The sequence below is a fragment of the Trichosurus vulpecula genome, chromosome 1 (genome assembly GCF_011100635.1).
Source record: "Trichosurus vulpecula isolate mTriVul1 chromosome 1, mTriVul1.pri, whole genome shotgun sequence".
In the NCBI taxonomy this organism is placed as follows: domain Eukaryota; kingdom Metazoa; phylum Chordata; class Mammalia; order Diprotodontia; family Phalangeridae; genus Trichosurus; species Trichosurus vulpecula.
Window position 1 is genome coordinate 162,207,141 of NC_050573.1, and position 24,771 is coordinate 162,231,911.

Here is a 24,771-nt window from a genome sequence, read left to right on the forward strand (position 1 = left end):
GGAATAAAACATTCCACTAAGTTTTTCTTGTTATTCTTTTGGAAAATATGGTGACATATATGATAGGTGGATGCAGGATTAAGTGAATGCCTAGATTCAATGGGTCCATGTTCTGGAAAAGTAATATCCCTTAAATGTATTAAAATCATCCTTGAGATACTCTTAGCTCAAGGATCAAGGGCTTAGGTCATTGATGTAGACTCCTAGGGGCCTAAGTAGAAAAGCCAGCCCAAGAGGAAGGAGTTGACTCACATTTCCAACTAGAAACAGCATGGCCAATACAGAGGCAGAGAGCTTGCCCACAACTAAATTAATGCTGTATCTTTGCTGCATATCTTTTCTATGCTTTGGATAAGCAAACCTCCCTTAGTTAACTGTTAGATCAAGGGTTCTTAATCTGGGATGAGTGAAGCTGTTTTTTTAAAATATATTTTTATAAATGTATTTCAATATAATCAGTTTCCTTTATGATCCTATTTTATTTTATACCTTTAAAAACAATAGTCTTAGAAAACAGTGAATAAGTATTCTCAGACTGACAAAATAGTCCATGACACAAAAAAGCTCAAGAATATTTGTGTTTGTTGGTCTAAAGGTGTATATTTTCAATCCAAGTTAAACCTGAAGCACCAGGCTGGCCTGAATCAGGCCTTGCCTGCAACAGATGTCAACTTGAAATGTAGCCACAAGTGGAGTTTGGCCAGGATATGTTTGAACCCATGCTAGTTAATACTTTTACAAATGGCATATAAAGGGAGAGAGGGCATGTTTACCATTTTTTTAGATAACGCAAAACTAGGAGGAATATCTAACACATAGGATGACGAAGCCAAGACTTAATAATATATAGATAGGTTAGAATACCAGTCAGCAATATACAGCCTGTGGCCCAATTCAGTTTGCCACCAAGAGAAAGCAGGCAAGACTTGACCTCCAGGCGATAGTTTGCTGACCCCTGGGCTAGAACACTGAGTTAAAGTGAGTTAGGTATAATTTAATAGGGATATATGTAATGTTTTATACTTGAATTCAAAAATCAACTTCATAATTATATGATGGGGAAAGCATGACCACAAAAAAGTCTGCTTGAAAAAATGGACCTTAGGAGGTAGTGGTTTCCTCCACATTGGAGGTTTTCAAGCAAAGATTTAGTGACCTCTCATTAGATAATTTTCAGGGATAGGTTGAATAACACAGCTTCCAAGGTCCTGTCCAACTCTGAAATTCTCAGATTCTGGGATTACTGCTTAATTCTGGGTCCAATTCATTGGTCATGAATGACGGTATGGGATGGTAGGACACACTGGATTTGGAGACAGATAGCCTGGGATTAAATATAAGCTTGGGTTAATTTTAGCCTAAATGATCCCTTGCCCACTTAGGGCGTCAGTTCCTTCCACTGTAAAATGAGGAAGATAGGCTATGTAACCTTTAGGATTGTTCTCTGCTCTAAATACTAGAAAATCTATTGGGATAGTCTTTCACTTCCATTTTCTTTTGTCTAGATTCTATTTCTCAGGAAATATATGACTGGAAAATGCGGCAAGTCATTTCTGTTTTGGGAGTCAGAGATATTATATGAATAGAGCTTGTGCTGCTCTGTTATTCACAAAATGTACAAAGTCTTTGTACTAGTATCCATGAACTTGATTTTAAAATATTTTGATAACTGTACTTCAATATATTTTTTGTAATTCTATGCATTTTATTTTATGCATTCAAAATATTATTCTAAGAAGGGATCTTCACCAGACTGCCAAAGGTATTCATGACATAAAAGAAATTAAAAACAATCCAGGCAACCCTGAGCTATAGGATGGTCTCTAGCATGTTGCACAGATTATCTGTTCCAGATTTATGGGATAATATGGATAAGAAACATAAAGGAGAAGGCAAAAATGGGCAACAATCTCCATGGATGATGGTAATACCCATATCGGTGACCTCATGGTTCCATTGACACAATGATATGTAGTATTAGGCTTATCTCTTTGCCTTAAATATGTATTTTACTGAGGAACTTTTGCAGTCTTCTCTTGTTTCAATTCAATTACCACGTCATCTTCTGAAAAGCATAAATCATAGAATCATAGAGTTAAAAAGGACATAAGGGTTATCTGATCCAGCCCATTCGTTTTAGAGAAGAGGAAATTGAACCCCAGAGAGGTTAAATTATCTGTTCAAAGTTTCTCAAGAAGTGGAAGAGCCAGAATTTATACTCAAGTCCTGTGACTTTCAGATCCAACATGTTTTTTCGACTGTTAACCAACTGCCACATAGTAGAGGCAAGTAAGCCTGAAGCAGCAATGTACTCTGAAGAAGAGAGAGGGGATAGTATGTGTTCCAGACAAGTCAATCTGCTACAATTTCTTTGACAACTATCTTCCCAAGATACTAATAAGGCAGTCCAGAACCATGAGCCTTGGGAATAGCAGTGGCCCCTAAACAATCAAACCAGCTTCCAACTCAGCTTCCTGTAACCATTATTGAAAAGAGATATCATTGTGGAAAGGGGGCCACCTTCCTTCTCATCACTACCAACAACTGCTGACCAACTGCTACCCAGAGGCAGATAGCCATAGGAGCCACTGGTCTTACTTCCATCCCAGACCTCAGTCATCATATTGGGAAGCAAGTCCTATGGAGAAGGGGCTGGCCATCCCATCCCTCCCCCCATTGTCTACCAACTGCCATACAGAGGGCAGACTAGCCAGACTAACTGAATCAGGAAGAGATTCTGAAGGAAAGATAGGAAGCAGCATGTTCCAGGTAAGTTATACCATAGCTAACACCTTGACCACCCACCATCTCTCCTCAGATCCTGATAGACACATCCCACGACCTTGAACCCAATTTTTGCTCCAAGCCCAATGCCTTTAGTTCTTATCCTGGAAAATAATTACTGTGGAGATGTAGTCTAGCAACTACTCCAGCAGATGCAAAAGCCATAGTTAATATTAAAGATCCAAAATGAAAAGTCCTTCCCACCAAAGTCCTTAGCACTGTCAAATGGTTAAAATTTAACTGATATTTTTTCCAGTGGAAATGACATTAAAGAAGAAACATTAATATTTGCTTTGCTACTGCACCCTAAGGACTATGGGACTTTTCCATCTGAATTGCTGCTTAAATCTTCCATATGTGCTGCCTTACCCATTAGAATGTGAGTTCTATATATAGGAGTATATATACAGGATACACTATACAGGAATATAGAAAAAGTCACTATGAATAAGAATTCCTTCTTTTTAAAATATTATGCTTGATGCTTTTCATGCCATTAGCATGTACCGCTAGTAGATCTATTTCTCCTCATTATTACTCAAAAGAACAGAGAAACCAGTGAACAAAAGAATTTCTGTTGTTGCTTCTCTCATCAATCCATATGTAATTGCCTCAGAGAAAGCTTATCTGAGGGAAGTCTATAAGGCCACATCCTGTTCTGTTAAGTCAAATGCTTTCTTAAAATTCAATAAATAGCCAAAATGACAGGTTCATACACAGCCATTTGTATAGCTGTAAAGGTATCTTCTAAAAATAAGTCTTTCTTTTTTGCATCTTATATTTTCATCACATGCATCCTTGCATCCCATACAACACTATCACAAACATTTAATAGAGATGAGAAATGATCATATGGATCACTACTTAATGACATCCTCTCACGCGTATCTTTTCAGCAAAAGCATCATTTGTGTCCTTTCTGCTTCTTTTGGAATCATCTACACAAAAATTACTCCATTTAGTGATTTTAAATTTGTAATATTCCATGAGATGTTATTTCTTCTTACCTTTAGGTGCACAATGGAGCAAATTCCATCACCTCCTTTGAGTCACCTTTGTGTTGAGCTCTTACTTCTTTATGTCTTCTGGTTTCAATTGTGATTTTGTAATTTAAATGTCATTGTAAATACGGCTCATTTTTCTTGTAGGTATCAACTGAATGTTTATTAAACTGATAGCACATGGAGAGTACCATCAGTTAAATAAATATTAATTATTTAAAAACTAGGTGATGCTTAGCACCTTCTGCTACATTTCCATCACTCTACACCATTACTACATTTAGGGTCAATTAGAATTTTAGGATGGCATAGCGGAAAGAATAAAGAAATCTTGGTTCAAATCCCATTTCTGATACTTACTGGCTATGCAGCCGTGGGCTGATAAATTAATCTACGTGGACTTCACTCTTTTAAAATCAAAGGAATAATATATATATATATATATATATAGTTACTTCCTACCTCACAGAGTTGTTCTCATGATCAAATGACATAATGTGTATGTTAAATACACTGTAAACTTGAAGTATTTTGCAAATGTTAGCTATTAATGCCATTCATGAGTAGCCATATTAAAAAAAATCATGACCCACCCTTGGCCAACCTGGTGTTTATAAGTGTCTCTGATCTTCAGAGGACCTATGCACTGTTGATTATCAGGTCATTAGTATCAAATCTCATCATAGTTGACATTTAAATAGTACTTTTAGGTTTATAATGTATCTTAGATGCAATTTATTATTTGATCTCTAACTCTTTCCCTCTTGGTCACTAATAGCAGAGACTGCACTTTGTGGACATAGTCTTCAAGAAGCCAGAGTTACTTTTAACTGACAATGAAGCATCAGAATAGGACTTTAGGGGAGGAATAAAACTAATAATCCTTTTCACTATTTTACATGGTAATGATCCTTTACCTTTATATAGCACTTGGTAATTTCCAAAAGGTTACAAATAGATTAACTAATTTTATTTTTCCTGAAACGTTTTTAGTTTTTTTTTTTCAATCAACAAGCATTTATTAAGTCCCTATTATGTTTCCAACACTATTATAGGCACCAGGGATATAAACGCAAAACATGTAACAATCCCTACTTACAAAGAGCTTACATTTTCCCCCTTGTTTTATTTCTGTTTAAAACATTTTTATTATAAATTTAAAGAACATCAAAAAGAACACTGATCTTTATTATATATAGCTTACTTTGATAAAAAACGATAACCTTAACATGCTACTTTCAAAACTGTCCTGTTTGAACGTTTCCTTTGAACTCCCTTCTGTGTAGTTTTATTTATTTTTCCTTCTGTGTAGTTTTAAAGATTCTTCAATGTGCCCTCTTTTATTTTTCCCATTTTTGGCAACCCTTTTTCTACCTCCCCACTTCTTCTCACACCCCATGGATTGAAAAAGAACCAGAATATTTGTAACAGGTAAGGATAATGAAGCAAATCAAATCCACAAAGTGATCCTGCCCAAAAATGTATGTCTCATTCTAGACATCACCCTTTAGTCATGAGTAGATAGCATACATCATTGTCCGTCTTTTAAAGTTATGGCTATTTACTGCATTAATCAGAATTCTCAAGTCTTTCCAAATGTTTTTTTTTTGTTTAAAATGTTGTAAGAACCATTTTTTTCTTCCTTTGAGGTATACTGCAGAATCAATTAATTAATATCATTCCCATTTTACATATAGGAAGACAAACTTGGAGAATTTCATGCTATCAAGGTCTCAGCAAATAGCAAGCTGGTTCTTGATAGATGGCCCATTCCACTAAAATAATCTGCTGGAAACAATATAATTCATTTTAGCTAGGATCCCATCAGTGTGGGTATTCCCACTGGTCACAGGGGTTGCAACCCATCCACATTCTTTCATTTTATGTGCTTCTTGTCAGTTTCTTCCTATAAATTCTACATAATCAACATACTTGAAGCTTTCCTCTGTTTCTGGTAATATTTCATGGATACCAGAGTAACACTTGGATTATCCATTTATTATTGGTCCTTTTGTGGACATACTTGCTCTTATGTCTTTTAAGTCACTTTTCATCTGATAGCTATCAGTAACAATATGCTGTGGCTTCTGAGACCCATTATGAGACTCCATTGCCCTTTGAATCACTTGTAATTTTAAAAACACTTCTGTCAGAGCATCATTGAATTTGAACATCATCATAGTGTATTTTTTTCTGTTAAGCATTTTAGGAAAATATTGAATTGGAATAAAAATCAAGGTAAAAGTATAATATTGACCCAGGTCTTTTATTCCATAGCAGTGTTTTTGTTGGACCCAATAGTTACCACTGGTTTAATTATTGTATGAGGCAGAAAAAGACAAAATTATTTTATTATCTTGCGTTAATATTGAACTGTGTCTATGTGTGTTTGTTTCTAAATCAATTAAATTATAAACTACTTGAGGGCTGAGACGACATACTTTATTGTATCTCAAAAATATTGTACTTACTAATACAATGATAGGCTCATGGCAGACATCTAATAAATATTTGTTGAGTGACTGAGAGTGAGTATAGAAGAGCATGGGTTATGATCCTTATAATAACAGTGCTTAGGCTGAACTTTAAAGATTTCACCTTACTACATTTATGTGTGAATCAATAATGGCAGAGACATAAGTTACTTTTATAATAATACATATTTGTGAACAAAATATTTTGGGAATAACTCCAGAGATTTTTAAATAAATAAAAAAGATTAATATGTCCTTTACCAGAATTCTGTGTCGGAACAATGGAGGGAGTGGAGGGGAACGAAGTTTTATCTTCTTTCAGGAAACCAGGAAATGCTTAACCAGTCATACATAGTATCCCATATAATAGGTGTATGACTAAGGATTGTTGAGGGGAGGGGGTGAATCCAGACCTATTATTTTATTGGTGTAAACATTCTTAATGAGGAGACTCCCTCACAAAGCAGATTGTCACATGCTCTGCAATTTGAGAGGGTCACAGAGTTACCTAAGAGATAATGCAGAGTGATACAGCCAGTGTGTATTAGAAAAGGGACTTGAACCCAGATCTTCATGATTCTGATTCGGGCTTTCTATCCATCACTCCCCACTAAGTCTTCAAGATGAAGTTTGCTATGGACACATAGACATACAAATCACAATAAAGGTAAAAATAAAATGTTTCAATTTTATGCTTGTTTTTACAGTGACTTGAGCTCTAACATTTCAGAAACAAAGCCAGAACCCTGGCTTTCTATCCATTACTCCCCACTAGCTCTTCAAGATAAAGTTTGCTATGGACACATAGACAAACAAATCACAATAAAGGTAAAAATAAAATGGTCCAATTTTATACTTGTTTTTACAGTGACCTGAGCTCATACATGTCAAAAACAAAGTCAGAACTGCAAATTTACCTCACAAACTTTTAACTCCTTCTGTTTCCCTCAATTTCTTGATCCACATGACATTTTCTTATAGCAGCCTGAATGATTAAGATGCATGGTATGATAACAAGGCAGGAGTACATGCCTTCAAAGCAAGTCTAGTGTCTACCTCAGCATTCATTATTTTGGGGGGAGGGTGGGAGGGAGTTTGTTCATAAACTAGCTCATTGCATTCCTTCAGTGACAGAGTGAACATCTTGTAAAAGACCTTCAATTTTACTGGAGCCTGAGCTTTTTTGTATCCCCTCCAAGAGTTCTGTTTAAACAGATGCAGCACAGATGTGACCACATCTGCCAGGTCAACACAATTCTGCCATTAGCATACCCTTTTTTATGACTGTGTGTTTTCTGACATCTAATTGTTAAGCAAGAACCCTTGCCTGGAAGACGCTTGGTGCATTGCATCAAGCGATATACTTCCACTTGCTTCTCATTTCCTTCTAATAAGTGCTTTCACATGTGTTCACTGGAAATGTTTCAGTGCCCATGGTTACTTTTTGTTTGATTTAGAAATAGCTATTAAGTTCTCATTAGCCTCTAAGCAAGCCTTCTCCTACCTTGGTGTAAGGAGCAGGTTGAATTAAAGTGGTTTATCACCTGGGCTTTTCCTTCTTGGAGAACTTTTGCAGCTCCTTCCAGATTACAACACCACTATTCCAGTGTTAGGCACCTATTCATTTCCTGAGCTCTTGCTCTAGAACAGACGTAATTAACATGAGGTCCACAGATCCCCTCCCCCAAGAAGTCTGCAATTAGTTTTCATTGGATCTGTGAACTTGGATGAGGACAAAATTATACCTCCTCCCTCCCAACCACGCACATACTAACATCTAAATGAATTTTATCGTTTTCCTTAGTTGTGAGCATAGACTATGAGACGTAGGAGTTCATAAGTTTTACCAGACGGTCAAATGAGTCCACGAAACAATAAAAGGATTAGGAATGCTGAGCTAGAACTAATTTACCTTGCTTCCTCATGAGAAGACACATGAGTAAAATCCTTTCACTATTCAATATTTTAAATGTGCGTGGGAGGAAGGGGTAGATCTGTGATTTCATCAGGGTAGGGAACTTGTGGTGTGAAAATTCCCTCAATTGATACACATCAGCAATTGTCTCTAATTTATAGTTTTAGAGAGTCAACTGGAACACGAAGTGATTTGGTGATTTGTCCATGATCACACATAAATTATGCATTAGAAGTAAGATTTGTCTTCCTGATAGGAAAGCCAACCATCTACCTGTCTTGACTTTCTACTGATAACCTAACTAGTCTGTCTCTCCCATATAGAAGATACACAGTCATGAAAATATGGATTTTAAGAGGGTGTGTGTATGTGGGGGGGGGTGGAATATGTGTCCATATTGTCTATTTGATATATTTATTGGGTGTTATGGGTGTGTGTGTTGAGGTGGAGGGTTATTGAGCATTAGATATTTTCAAACTTACAAGTCTCAAGGTATTAGTTTTAAATTACATGCTCATATAAACTGTCAATAAAAATTTAACTTCCCAATTTTTATTTTAAACATTTGTAAAAACACTGGATTTAATCAAATTATCCTTCTGTTTTATGAGCCAGGAAACATTTATGAGAACCATGAAAAGGCTTTACAAAGCCTGTAGCCTAGACCTCCTAAACCTTTTCCCAAATCACACTGGATTAATAAGATTACCACCAGTGCATAGAGTATGCCAGTAAATCCTGAAGAATAGAGTGGGTGTACACCATCTTACTGTGTCCTAGAAATTCAGCCAGCGTGTGGTGACAATCCAGGTTTCACCCAGTTCAATAAGGGAGTTTTCAGTCCTGATACATCCCTGAAAGAGTAGGGCCCAGCAGAACAGCCTACACTGTGGGCTGCTGTAAAAGCCATCTAATATTTATCAAGATATTCAATGTGAGGAAAAGGGTCTGAAATCATATTCTATACAAACAACTTCAGGCCAGGATGAAGACAACAACACAAGAAAATACAAAGGAAAAGTAGACACTCAAGCTGTATTTCCAAGAATCAATTATTTGATGTCTTCTCTGGCTTATTTTCTCTAATTTTTCTTCCTGTCCTAATCTCTATGGAGTAGGCTTTCAAATGCAGTAACCACCTCTATGTCTAAGAGGGACAAGAACTATCTCTTGGAAAAAGTACAACGCATTTTTCTCCCATTAAAAAAATTATATTTGCCCTTTGAAGGCTCTTTTTTTTTTTTTTTCAAATAAGCCATCTCTTCAATTCTTGAACACCTGATTTCAAGCCAGAAGATTAGTAAGCTTGCCTTAGAGCTGTAAACTTAATAAGCATGATCTGGGGATGTCCTTCTCCTAACAAAAAGAAAACAAGGGAGGGGCTGACGTTCTAAATATTCCACCCTGCTATAATAATCCAACACGGAAGTTTATTCGAAACAGACTCATAGCTCAACAAAACTGAAAAGATCTAAAAGGGCAGAACGAAGGGGCCTAGTGACTCGTTCTCACACAACAGCATCTGTGGCAATCAGCTCTCAGAAGTGTTCTGGCCTTCTAATGCCTTCCCCCGTGGAGGCCAATTCTACTTCCAAGTTTCCAAGCATGACATTTGAAAAGTGTCTCCTCCTTTGACAGCTGTGAAATGCCATAATGGTTACAATATCATGTGCTGGGAGTCCTCCAGATGTCTTAACACAGTGGTAGGTCCATTCCTAAAGTCAGGCGAAAAGGGAGAGAGCCTGACATAAAATATATAAGAACTTCTTCATCTCTAAAACCTTATAAATGCCCATGGCTTGAGATGGAGGCTCTAATTGTTCGTCAAATGAATTTTTCTTCTCTAGGTTTAAGGCCTAGGTCAAATTTAAACACTCCCATTTACTGAGAGCAACTTAACCTAGAGAATAGTTTTCTATGCTTCATGTGTCTGGACTGAGAGGGAACTCAAAGTTATTTAGTTCATCCCTTTGCCTTCAGGAAAAGGAATACTAAAACTACCCCAGTCACATGAAACTCTTATCATTTAGGCTTCATGCATGTGTGGAAGAAGACTGTTTTTCCTTTCACAAGTGGATATTAAATATTTCTTAATGGTTACAACTTATGGAACAATCTTTCATGATAATCAACTGAAGTAATTTGGTTCCTAATAGAAGTTTTCAGCTGATTTTTTTAGACTTCTTAAATGTACCCAAAGTTTAAAAAACAAATTCCCTTTCCTTGAATCCCACAGGGAATTAAGTGCTATTTCCTATTTTACTTTGCATAGGCCACCTCCTATCCCTGGATGCATTTCCTCTCAGCATCCTTAGTTTTCCTCAGCTCAAATGCCACCTCCTGAATAATGTCTTTCCTGATCCTCTCAGGTTTTAGTAATTCCTATCATTCCTCATCTTTCTTTGCATTAATTCTCTCTATATATATAAATTGTTCATAAATGAGCACATTGTTTTTACCTAGTGTATTAGGAGGGCAGAGTTTATAATCTCAAAGAGGATCATAAACATGTCTGAAAGGTTCGGAACCGCCGGATATAAGAAACTCTCAAAGTAGAAGGCAGAAGAATCAAAACATATATTTAGGCTCCACAGTAACCAACCCATGAACCAGCAACCCCATTTTGATATATTGATCAAAAGCTTCCAGACCCAATAAGTACGCCTTGAAAGAGTAACCAGGAGGCTACAGAGAAGCATGATTGCGTAAAGCAAAATCATGCTTCCCCCTCTATGGTAAAAAGATTACCCACTGGCCTGAAGTCTTTGTTCAGCTTCCTCCCGTAGGTCAGCTCTGCTACTGGCAGCTCCTGCTTCGGCTGTGGCTATAGCTATAGCAGCCTCTGGCTCCAACGGGAGCTGCTTTTAACCATCCAGCTTCTGCGGGGGTGTAAGATACGCCGGGGAAAGCACAGGTTCTTTCAATCTGCTTAAGCAAGGTGAAGGGGTTGACCGGGAAAGCACAGGTTCTTTCCATCAGCTTAAGCAAGGGAAGCAAGGTGAAGGGGCCGACAAGCTTACTCCAGTCCAACATACAAACAGCATTCAGTTCAGGGGAAAAAGCCAAACTAGTCAAGGGCACTTGTTGACTAAGTGCTAAGGAGCCCATTTTTGGTTGCCAACACACCTAGTAAAATTTAAGTTCCTTAAGGGCAAGATCTACCTATTTTTTCCTTTGTATTTTCCACTGCTTAATATTGGGCCTGGCACAATGCAGGCACTTACTACATGCTTGTATTCATTGACTGAATTGAATTGCAACTTGCTTTTGTCTAAGGAGTACGCCTATCCAGCCTCGACTATTAATTTCAACCTTCTATATGGGCTGGGAGAGAAAGATGAGATACAGAGATTTTATCATAAAGATTATACCTGAAAATAAGCCAGGTTTGGGTTTAGAGGGAGACCATGAAGAAGCTAACGTGAGTTGAAACAGTTTCTCTAGCTATCCTGGGCTGAAGGCAAAACATGGGAAGGGGTTGACTCGAATATATCTCATTGATTTGGAACTTCCCTATAAAGATGTAGATGACAAATTACCAACGCCTGTCTATACTGGGCAACTTATCTGCATTTCCCTGAGTTTGATAAGGTGGACTATATAATGTGCTGGAGGAATAGAATCAAAGGTACATGTACCAAGGCTTGCCTTAGAAAGGAAAAAGGTCACTAATTCACATGACATTGGAGTGAAAGAGAAGACAGCAGCAGAAGACGTAGAAGGTGCTTAATGGGTGTTTATTGATATTATTGACTATTGGAGATGCCCGAGTGATATAAACTGAGGAGGAAGAGAGTAGAGGGATCTCAGCAAATCGGGTCATTCTTTCAGTGAAATACATAGCACGGTCTTCAGCTGGGACAGGGGGATGAAGAGGTGCTTTGGAAGACTTCAGAAGAGATTAGATGGTTTGGAACATTTCTTGTGGAGAGTGGGACAGCAAATCAATAAGAGAGGAATTGGGAATTTGCCTTGCTGAAGTGAGGGTCTGGTTGAAGTTTTAGATAGCACAAATTGGTAGTGGATCTGGTCAGCATGATTTTTCCATTTCCCCAATCTCTGTTTGGCAACACATGAATAGGAGAGAAGGAGGGAGATGGTGGGAGGAATGTACCATTCATAAGGGAAAAGAAACAGAAAAAGATGACTGTGATATTGAAGTCTGTGCAATGATTCATGGGTCCTGGAGTTTATTACATACAAATAAATACCCCCAGGAAAGCAGAGGGTTCCCCTCTCCTTGAAAGCCAGAACTTCTGGCCCTAGAACAACTCTGCCATTATTTCCAGCATGGACAAGGCATAGAAAGTCTATAACCCCGTTATACAACCCATCCAGGAGCATATACTGAGTATGGCCCATTCTGGTTCTGCCAAAGCTCAGAGAAGGAGGCACTCGCCTCCTTGGAATAATACTGCATCAATAGCAAAGCAGAGGAATACTGCCTCTTCGCACTTCCCCTCCCCACCCTTCTACTCCATAAATATAAACATACAGATACTACAGGCTGAAGTAGTCAAAACTGCTGTGGCCGTAGATATCCATGGTCCATAGCACATTGTGGCGTCCTCTGGCCTGTAGCAACTGCTGCAGCTCAGCTTGCACACTGGCAAGCCTCTCTTCATCCACAGTACCCTCTAGGAGATTGGCTAAAGAGGGTGGCCATGGCAGGTCCCTGTAGCAATCCACAGGGACTGGGTGAACAACCAGCTGGAGCTCAGGCAACGCCAGTGAGTGTTCCATCAAGTTCTTCACTCCGGCACTAGCAAGAGGGTTACCATAGAGACCAAGGTAGCGGAGATGGGTACAGCAGCATAGGTTAGGCAAGGTACTAACAAGGTTGACATCCATGAGCTGGCACTCTGTAACATCCAGACAAAGCAGGGAGGCTGAGGCTTCCCTCAGTAGTCTCTGAAAAGGTACCAGGAGGTCACCAGATAGTTTGTTGCCACTGAGATCCAGCTTCTTGAGATGGGTGGCATGGGGGCTCTGGGCTAAGTAACTCAAGTCCCCAGAGAGAAGGGCACAGAAGGGAAGTCCCAGGCTTTCCAGAGGGCCCTGTAGACTGCTAAGGAGCTGATCAAGGCGGCCTGAGAGTCGTGAGGAACCCATGTTGAGTTCCTTGAGGCTCCTCAGCTGGCCAATTGCAGAAACAAAGAGTTGGAAGTCGCCTTCTGCCTCAGCTGTGAGCCTCCGCACATCCACATTGCTGTATTGTAGCTTCAGGCTCAACAGGTGGGTGAACTTGGCCATGTGGGGCACGACAGTACACAGGCCTGAGAGTCCCAGGTTGTTAAAGCGAAGGTCCACCTGGCGCAGACACACTGGGTCCAGCAGCTCCAAGAGAGCTACAGTGCTAGGACCCGACAGTTCCTCAGCCCAAAGGTCCCTGCAGCGAAGGCGAAGAGGGCCACAAGTGCTGGTCCGGAGAGCCTGTATCAGGGCACTATAAGAAGTTCGGTTCACCAGCAGGTCAGTGTGCAGTTCCACAGGACTAGCGACAGGGACCTGAGGATCCAACTTTCGGCGCTTGGCAAAGCATTGAGCTTCTCTGGCCATAGGAGGGGCGCTGAGACAGGTCCTTGACACTGCGCTAGTCCACATGCTCACAGTTGTGGGGTCCCGCCAGCAGCTGGCATCCAGGAAGCCAGTCATGTCCAACACTCGAAGCTGAGGCCTCCTGCTGCTAGATTCCCTGCTGCGCAGCGCAGTGAGCAGCGCCTGGATCAGGACTTCCACCCTATACTTGAGGGGCTGCTCGAGCCAGCTGAGCTGCTTGGGCTGGGGCAGCAGCTGCCGGAAGCTGAGGCTCGGGAAGGGCCACGTCTGCACCAGCGTCAGCAGCACCAGCATTCTGCCGTACATGAAAGCGGCCTGGAATAAGGCCGGGTACAGGTCCCGAGGCAGGGAGGCCAGAGCCCGACATGCCAGTTTCTGGTGTCGCGTAACCTGCACAGCACACAGAGTCAGCAGCGACTGCATTTCTGCGGAACCGACCCGGCACCTCTGCGCAGGCGCGGCTCGGTGGGGGCGGGGCGGGGGGAGGCCTCCCGTAGGGAGTCTACGCAGGCGCACCTCCACACAGCACACCAAACGCCTTTCCAGTCTGCGCAGGCCTGATCAGAAAAAGTACTCTTCAGGCTTAGGTCTGGAGACCAAAACCGGGAAAGTGCGCCCGGGCCGATATTGAAGTCTGATTATGGGACAATGGTAGGGAATAGAGAAATTAAAAGAACGTGTTTAGGACAAGTTTAACCACAATACAATCACCATTTAATCCTTTAAATATAGCTTAATTATGTGTACATATTCTTAGTATAAAGCATCCAAAGCATTTATATCATATGTATGAGTGAATACACAAACACATATAATGTAATATCTATGTGTATTGTTGTATGCTATATATAAGTGCATAAGTAAAACAAAACATTAACTATGGAGCAAGAAGGGTATTCCAAAAATTATTGGGGTAGGATGTAATTTAATATCAATTCAGTAATTACTGAACAAGTTAACCCAAAGCACAGCAAAATACTTACTTGTTTCAACAATCTGGTGTGTAAGATCCACAGACAGCCAGCACCCAGAAAGCTGCCGGCACGCTGGGAAAGCACAGGTCCTTTTGATCTGCTTTAATAAGGAAAGCAAGGTTGAAGGGGTTGACAAGTTTACTTTAATTCAGCATACAGACAGCATTCACTTAGTTCAGGGGAAAAATCCAGCACCCTAAATTTCAGAATAAAATACATATTACAAACATCAACAGATAGACCCAATACAGATTCATAGTTACCAACATCTAGGTTCAGCCCGGGAGCCACCACTGCTGCGCCAAAGAGCTCCAAAGAACAAACAGCCAACCCCTGGTTTTTATATCTTTTTCAGTGTCAGGGGTGAGTCACACATGGGACTCACCCACGTGACCTAGAATCGTCACAGAGAGGCGGACTTAAACCCACGTGGTCTAAAAGCCTCTGCTCTCCCAGACGTGTAAACTAGGCCCTCCCTGGAGTTAGCCCCACCTTGGGCCCCACCTTAGTTGCCAATCCACACCCACTAAGGTTTTACACCTAATAGCGGTTTGGGCCTGGGGCTTAGCACCTAGTAAGGCTCAATGCATTACTCAAGGAGAATAAAAGCCAAACTATTCAAGGGCACTTGTTGAACTAAGTGCTAAGGAGCCCATTTTGATTACCAACACAGTACTACTTTCTTGATCTTCAGAAAATTTTTGACTCAATTCCTCACACATATCTTATATACTACAAAAATATAAAGTACAACCAAGTATAGTGACAACATGAGACTAGAGACTTTTTTATTTCATAAAGGGATTTTATATTCCTTTTATCAGGCAGATGAATTAGTCAGTCGATAAGCATTTATTCAGTGCTTTCTATATGCTAAGCACTATGCTAAGAGCTGGGAATAAGAAGAAAGAAAAAAAATATATAATCTTTGCTCTTGAGTAATGTACATTCTAATGGAAGAGACAACAATTAAATATCTAGTTACATAAAAGTAATAGAGTATATAAAGGTAATCTGAAAGAAGATATTAACAGCTAGGCAGACTGGGAAAGATCTCCTAAAGAAGGTAGTATTTAAGTTTTATCTTGAAGGAAGGCAGGGAAGAAAATTGAGGTGAGCAGGTACAACATTTGAGAAACTGTAGATATCCAGTGTAAAGGCATAGAGATAGCAGATACAGTGTTGTATCTGAGCAATTCCAAGTAGGCCAGTATAGCTGGATCATAGAGTGAAAGTGAGGAAAGTATCCAAAGATGGGAAAGGGCCATGTTACAAGGAGCTTTAAATGACAAATCTATGTTTTATCTTTGAGATAATAAGGAGTGGCTGGAGTTCATTTAGTGAGAGTAGGTAGACTGATACTGTCGGTCCTACACCTGAGGAAAATCCCTTTGGCAGCTGAGTGTAAGCTAGATTACAGAATGAAGGGGAAAATGAGATCAGTTAGAAGACTATTATAAATATACCAAGAACTGAGGATCTGATTGTGTGGGTAGAGAAAGGGATGAATATGAAAGATTCTATGAAAATAGGAATTACAAGATTTAGCAGAGGATAGGATATGTGGATTAGGTAGAGAGTGGAATCTATGATGCCATCAAAACTGTGAATTTTGATTATAGAGAAGATGGTAATGCCCTAAATGAGCAAGCTCTACATTTTGAGATGTCCAAAGAGCAATTAATGGTGAAGAACTAGACTTCAGGAGAGAGACTAGAGCAGATTTTTAGATCTGTGGATCAACTCTCTTTAATCTCTTTATCATCTCTCATAAGTAGATATAACTATGGTTTCCAGTTAGAGGCATCAGATCAACAAAAAATTATTAATCACTCAATGAATATGATGACATCGAGCTACACCACAAAACACATTAAATATCTTGTGCAATCTTTTACAAATGATATCAAAATGTCATTTGAATTTATTAAATATAAAATTCTCCTTATACTTCAGGGAAATGGAGGAACTGAAGGCTTGGATCCAGATATCAAATTATATAAGTGGGATGAAGGCAATAATTACACATAACTTGTCTCCTTCAGGCAACATACATCAAGCACTAAGATATCAAGGAAAAAAGCTCTGAGACTTACCATTATTCTGAAATAAAATCTGAATAGAAAGAATACTTTGAAATCAAGAAATTCCCATGCAAGCAATTCCAGTTAGAATTCTAAAATGAACCATAACATCTTTGGAAAGTGTCTTAAAAAAAGGAAGACTTAAACAAAACATAAGACCTTTCTCCCTTAGGCAACCACAGAAGATTTAATACTTACACATCTTAGAGTACGTGAAAAAGAGGTTAAAAAACTACAAAAATGCTGTTTGAAAGAACAGACATCCTTTAACTAAGCAATAGTAAAAACTGATAAGTTAATGTCTTTGGATTTGTTAAATGTTACCAAATATGGTTTACCTTTGGACAGAACCTGTGAAATGACTAAGTTCCAAGAGTGAGATCCAAAAGCTCTCCATGGGCTATACCTGTATGGACTAAGCCAGCAACAGATTGACAAAGAATTCTTGAACAAATGGTTGTGTTATATAGATCTGTTTGTGGAAATGAAGGAATCTGCTGTGGTAATTAGGACCAGGTTGTTTTCCACAGAAGCTAAAGAAGTATTATTCTTGAGGACTTTGGACTAAGTACTCACTGTAGCTTCTGCCATACAAATTTCCGTCTCTGTTTCCCATGATGTAAGGCAATATTCCCAAATGATTATCTCAAAACACTATGCTCACTATAGCTCTTTCCCCTCTTATTTAATGTTTTATTTTTTCCAAATTACATGTAAAAACAATTTTAATATTTTTTTCAAATTTTGAGTTCCAAATTCTCTCCCTTCTTCCTCTTGACCCCCTCATTGAAAAGGCTGTTTGACATAGGTTCTATATGTGTAGTCAGCAAAACACATTTCCATGTAAGTCATTCTGTGAAAGAAGACACAGACAAAAAAATAACGAGAAAAATAAAGAAAGTAAAGAAAAAATATCTCTGATCTGCATTCATCCTCTACCAGTTCTTTCTGTGGAGATGGATAACACCTTTCATCATAGGTCCTATAAAATATATTGGATCATTGTATTGCTGAGCATAGTTAAGTTATTCATGCTGGATCATCATACAATATTGCTATTACTATGTACAATGTTCTCCCAGTTCTGCTCATTTCACTTTGCATCAGTTCATGTAAGTCTTTCCATGTTTTTTTCTGAAAGCATCCTGATCATCATTTCTTAAGGCACAATAGTATTCCATCACAATCATATGCAAAAACTTGTTCAGCCATTCCCCAATTGATGGATATCCCCTCAAATTCCAATTCTTTGCCACTACTAAAAGAGGTGCTATAAATATTTTTTGTACATATAGATTCTTTTCATTTTTGCTTTTTATCTCTTTGGGATACATACCTAGTAGTGGTATTGCTTGGTCAAAGGGTATGCATGATTTTGTAGCCCTTTGGGCATAGTTCCAAATTGCTCTCCAGAATGGTTGAACCAATATACAACTTCACCAATAGTACATTAGTGGTTTAACTTTCCCACATCCCCTCCAAATTTTGTCATTTTACTTTTCTGTCATATTAGCCAGTCTAACGAGTATGGGGTAGTAGCTCAGAGTTGTTTTAATTTACATTTCTCTCATCAATAGTCATTTAGAGCATTTTTTTTCATATAATTATAGATAGCATTTATTACTTTCTTTGAGAACTGCCTGTTCATATCCTTTGACCATTTATCAACTGAGGAATGGCTGCTATTTCTATAAGTTTGACTCTGTTTTCTTTATGTTTGAGAAATGAAGCCTTTATCAGAGAAACTCACTGTAAATTTTTTTTTCGCAGTAATGATTACCAACTATGTATTTCCCTCCATCCTATTTTCCCCATTTATCCTACTCTCTCTCTCTCCTTTTACCTTGTCCATTCTAAAAAGTGTTTTGTTTCTGACTTTTACCTCCCCCAAACTGCCCTCCCTTCTATCAACCCACCCCCTTCTCTTATCTCCTTTCCTTCCTACTTTCCTGTATGGTAAGATAGATTTCTATACCCAAAATGAATGTGTATGAATGAATTCTGAGAGTTTTCCTTGTGGGATATCTTTTGGGCAGTCATCAATAGATTCTTTCAGTTTCTATTTTACCCTCTAGTTCTACAATATTAGAGTAAGTTTTCTTGATAATTTCTTGAAAGATGATGTCAAGGCTCTTTTTTTTTTAATCACAACTTTGAAGAAATCCAATAATTCTTAAATTATCTCTTCTTGATCTATTTTCCAAGTCAGTTGTTTTTCCAATAAGATATTTCACATTTTCTTCTATTTTTTCATTCTTTTGATTTGTTTTATTGTTTCTTGATGTCTCATAAAGCCATTAGCTTCCACTTTCCCAGTTCTAACTTTTAAGGAATTATTTTTTTTAGTGAGTTTTTGTACCTCCTTTTCCATTTGGCCAATTCTATTTTTCAAGTTCTTCTCTTCATCGGATTTTTGTGCCTCTTTTACCATTTGGCTTATTCTTTTTTTTAAGGTGTTATTTTCCTCAGTACTTTTTGTTACTCCTTTACTGAGCTGTTGACTCATTTTTCATGCATCTCTTTCATTTATCTTCCAATTTTTTCTCATTTTTAAAATCATTTTGAGCTCTTTCATGGTCTAGGAACAATTCATATTTTTTTCTTTAAGGTTTTGGATGCAGGAACTTTGACTTCATTGGCTTCTGCTGAGTGTGTGTTTTGATCTTCCTTGTCACCATAGTAATTTTTTATGGTGAGAATTTCTTTTCTGGTGTTTGCTCATTTTCTAGCCTACTTCTTGATTTTTAACTTTATGCTAAAGTGGGGTTCTGCTTCCTAAGTGGAGGGGGGAACTGTTCCAAGCTTCAGGTTTTTTGTGCGGCTATTGTCAGGGATAATTCTGGGGACCTATAAGTTTTTTGCTCTTCCAAGATGGTATGATCTAGGGAGAGATGTGTTTACTATTCTCTTATGGAGAGATGTGTTTACTACTCTCCTGTACTGTGAACTAGTTTGTGAGTGATCACAAGCACTCTTTTCAACCCTGGAACTGTGACCAGGTTTTCTGTCCCTCTGTAGCCACAAGCTCTGCTCTGCTTGTGCTCCTTTTCACCCTGGGACTGCCACCCAGGATTGTGACCCATAACTGAGTATAGGATAAGCAACAGAGTCCTTGCCCCCAGTGCCAGCAAAGAGAATCCTGTAATCTCCTTCTGACCAGTTGTTCAACTCCCTTACCATCTGTGGACTGAGAGTTCCAGAAGTAGCTGCTGCTGCTACTGATTCAGTCACTCCTAAGGCCTACTCCTGCTTTTCTGGAGCTCAGTCTATGTTATTATTATCACCATATTATAGTTGAGTCAATTGAGACAGATGTTAATTAACCTGCCTAGGGTAACACAGAGAGCATCTGAGGCCACATTTTAACACCATCTCCCTAAATTCAGGTCCTATCTATTGTACCGCCTAACTGCCTATTCATTAAGATAGAGAAGATCTTGGTAAGCAACCTGGTTCAGTTTTTAAAAGGGACATGGCCCATGATGACAATAAAATACCAACAACTAGTCCTTTGATATGAGACTATATTATGATGCATTCACATGTGTAATGCTTGGAGTGTGCTCTGGCTAGAACATATGGAGAATTTTGCTTGAACCCTGGACACTTCCTGGGAAACATGGTTCAATGCTAATAAAGGCTTGTGACTGGGATAACTCAATAGCTCTTGAGTGGTCCTTTGGTACTCCTATTCCATGGCAGTTGAAAGGGGTGGGAGGAGAAAGTTGCACCATAAAGAATTGGATGCAAAGTCAGGAGGAACGGATTTTAAAAAGAGAAACCCTACCTTCTTGATTACTCTTTCTCTTCTCATCTGCCAATGGAGTCAGTACTCTTCACGTATCTCTCTTGTAAGATAGGTAAAGGACAGATGGCCTTTCTCCATCAAAACAGAAACGTTGAACTGCTCATACATAGTCAGCCTATGTGAAGATCTAGGTAAGCATGAGAACAAATCTCAGAATCTAGCTGTGTCTTCTTTGTCTTTCTTTCCTGCATATTGGTGACTATATATAGGGATGTTGTGAGGATCAAATGAATTGTTTGTAAAATATGTAACATAGTGCCTGGCACAGAGTAATAGGCACCTAACAAAACGTTTGAGGCAACATGGTGGCACAGTGGATAGAATGCCAGGCTTGGAGTCAGGAAGACACCATTCTGAGTTCAAATCTGACCTCAGACACTTACTAGCTGTGTGACCCTGGGAAAGTTGCTTCACTTTGTTTGCCTCAGTTTCCTCATCTAAAAAATGAGCTAGAGAAGGAAATGGTATCTTTGCCAAGAAAAACCAAATAGGGTCACAAAGAGTCAGATAGTACTGAAACAACTGAACAGCGATAAAACGCTTGTCCTCTTTCCTTCCTTCTTTATTGCTCTTTCTGTTCCATCCCCTGGCCATGAATAGTCCATGAAACCTAAATTCTCACTGGTGCACTATTTTCCCTAACAAAATTATATACTGAAACTGGTAACCAAGGTGAGACTAGAAAAGCCAGATACAGAGAACTCACAGAGAGAAGAAAAACCTTGCCTCCTCAATTTCACCATCATTAGGTATGTATTCTTCTCCCTCTTCTCCAGTCCTCCTCCACCATAAGAAATAGAAGCAGCAACTTAGAAAAAGAAGGGGCAGCAGTACTTCTATTCACACAGCAGAGGTGTGTTTGTTCTCATCATTCTGGTTCCAAACCATCTATCTGGTGACAATCTGCCACAGCAAAAAGAAGCAAACAACTTTTTTTTTTTCTCAAGCCATTTCTTGTTACATACTGTATTAGCAACAACACTAGCACACAGGATGGGCTGCTAACACATGTTCTTGATCTGCTTTTATAAAGGAAAGACAGCTTCAAAGGGATTAATAATCTTATTTTAATTAAACAATGCAGAAAGATATAGAAACAGAGAAATTAGAAACAAGGTATCAATATCAATAGGTATCAGTAGACAGGGTTCCAATTGTCTTAACACTTGGCTACACACTTTACCATTTACATACATCACCAGACTGGGGGAGCAGTGACATCTGAGTAGCTAGGGGGCTCCTTAACAAACGGCTCCCCAGAGTCCCATTCAGGAAATCAAAGTTCCTTCCCATGAGAGATCTCCAAGGCAAAATACCGATCTTTCAGTATATGTAGACTTAGCACCTGATTGGCTTGGTGCTGAAAAACATGAAAACCTAAGTGACTCAGCACCTGATTGGCTCTGTGCCAAAAGGTGTGAAAACCCACCTGAAAGATTACATGATCCAGCACCTAACTGGCTCAGCACCATCAGGTGCGGAAGCCTACATGACTCAGCCCCTGATTGACAAGGCAAAATGCCTGTGAAAAGGAGATTGTTATGGCCATGGATCCTGGGAAACTAAACTCCAAGAAATAATAACTAAAATCCACTTTGCTTATGCTTACACATATTCTATGATCTTGTTAAACTGCATTAACAACTCCCCATCAGTAGTTCTCATTCTGCCCTAATTTGTCTCTGCCATTCCATATGCCTTTGAATTCTCTGGCTGCAATGGGCTTCCCTAATTTCCCTCTTTTTTGTATGTTGAAATCTCTTTCTTATGAGTCCAACTCAGGTGCTACCTTCTCCATGAAACCTTTCCTAAACCCACCTCTACTGAAAGTGGTCCTTTTCTCTTCAAATTCTTCTTGTCAATCTGCCTGTACTCCTTTCTACTTATACAATCCCTTTGGATTGTCAACACTTGGATATGTGTCTTAGTTAATGGAGTGATTTTGAAGATTAAATGAAATAAAGAACATGAAATTTTTGTAAACCATAAAGTTCTATAAAAATGTGTTTTTTGGTTTTATTTATTTTATTTTTTTAAACATCCTGGCCTAGAGTAGAGAACGAGAAACATGAGATGCAGCTGTCAGATTGGCTGACATGACAAAACAGGAAAATTATAAATGCTGGAGAAGATGTGGGAAAATTGGAACACTAATGTATTTTTGGTGGAGTTGTGAACTAATCCAATCATTCTGGAGAGCAATTTGGAACTATGTCCAAAGGGCTATAAAAATGTGCATATCCTTTGACCCAGCAATACCACTTCTAGGGCTATATCCCAAAGACATCATACAAGACGGAAAAGGACCCACATGTACAAAAGTATTTATAGCAGTTCTTTTGGTGGTGGCGAAGAATTGGAAATCAAGGGGATGCTCATCAATTGGAGAATGGTTGAACAAGTTGTGGTATATGAAGTGATAGAATACTATTGCACTATAAGAACTGAGGAGCAGACAGACTGATGCTGAGGGAGGGGAGCAGAAACAGAAGAACATTATGCACAATTATAGATACAGTGTATCTGTGATGACTAACTTCGATAGATTTGGCTCTTCTCAGCAATGCAAGGTTCTAAGACAACTCCAGAAGACTCATGGTGGAAAAATCAATCCACATCCAGAGAAAGAATTATGGAGTCTGAATGCAGATTGAAGCTGAAGCAAATTATTTGTTTGCTCTCTCTCTCTCTCTCTCTCTCTCTCTCTCTCTCTCTCTCTCTCTCTCATTTCTGTTTTGTTTCTTCTTTCTTGTAGTTCATTCTATTGGTTAAAATTCTTATTTGCAACTTGACTAGTGTGAAAATATGTTTAGTGTGAAGGTATATGTAGAACCTACATCAGATTGCATGTCATCTTGGGTGGGGAGGGGAGAGGAGAAGGAGGGGCAGAAAATTTGAAACTCAAAAACTTGTAGAACTGAACGTTGTAAACTAAAAATAAATAAATTGGAAAGAAAAACAAAGAAATATGAGATGTCTGTAGTGTAAGCTTTATCATCACCATCCTCTTCTCATCAGTCTATTCTCTGAATCAGGAGATAGGTTTCATAATATGGGGGAGAATGTAGTCATTCAGAACATCACCTATGGTCGAGATAATGGGTCACACTTAATTATCCAGAAAGCAACTGTGGATTTCCTAGTAGGAAGAATGTACAAGCCCTCATTTCTCCTATCATGCCCCTAGTCCTGAAGGGCCTTCTCGGGTTATTATGCTGAATTACCACAGGACATTTGCATGTGTGTGTGTGTGTGTGTGTGTGTGTGTGTGTGTGTGTGTTTCAGTGGGACAATTGCCATCAAAAATCGTGCTCTACAGCTATGAAATGATGTCAATGGCTGGCAGCATCTCTAAACTCCAAGCAGTATTACCTTCCCTGCTCTTCTCCTATTTTTCCCCGTATCAGTTTAGAATTCCTTTTATCTCATACCAAAGAATTCAAGATAAGACATCTGAACCTGCTATATCAGATCTGTTCCAGGCCAAGACTACAGAAGCACAGAAAATTGGCTTTTGTTTATTCCTTAAGGTAGATTTCTTTCCCAATGGCTACTCTTCACAATAGCTTACTATTTGCTGATAAAATTTCTTGCCCTGTATGATGGAGCAAGTGTGCTAATAGTAAGCCCAATGATGTAAATTAAGGTGAAAATTTGTCAAAGGAAAAGTGGACTCAGGTTTCAATCAAGAGACTGTTTACCCCTCCTCTAGCATATATAAAGTAACAGAGATAATTCTGCCACTCTAAATCATCCTTTGTCCTTTTTGTATAGTCTAGTTCAATAAAAAGGACAAACTTTATTAGTATGGGTCCTAATACTTTAGATTTGTGAACTGAATAATATTATAAATCAAGCCCCAGACATATTTATTTGGTTCCTGAACATCCTGATTTTTAAATAAAAAAGACTTATGGCTTGTACCCCATATATTATACATTCCTTCACATTGGTTCCATTAATTAAATCTACTTTAATTAGGCCTTTGGAGAATAAACACTACAGCTATGAAACAAACAAGAGGATTGTTAATTTGAAGTTGGATTTATTTCACAACAACTGAGTTCATATTTCTTGATTACTGAATTAAAGAAGCTTAACAGTATAGGAAAGCCCCTTTCCTCTATTCTAATAATTGTAATATATACAATAAAATACATCTTCCATTGATT

General features: G+C 38.8%; 1 protein-coding gene across 1 annotated transcript; it reads right to left on the reverse strand.

The window, feature by feature from the left end:
* Positions 1–12,674: 12,674 nt before the first annotated feature.
* LOC118852748 (leucine-rich repeat-containing protein 14-like) lies at positions 12,675–14,156 on the reverse strand. Its single transcript, XM_036762796.1, has one exon. The coding sequence runs from the start codon at positions 14,154–14,156 to the stop codon at positions 12,675–12,677; it is 1,482 nt and encodes a 493-aa protein (XP_036618691.1).
* Positions 14,157–24,771: the final 10,615 nt, after the last annotated feature.

Bases quoted from the DNA above. Each gene is read 5' to 3' on its own strand.
- LOC118852748 (XM_036762796.1), bottom strand. From the start codon at position 14,156: ATGCAGTCGCTGCTGACTCTGTGTGCTGTGCAGGTTACGCGACACCAG.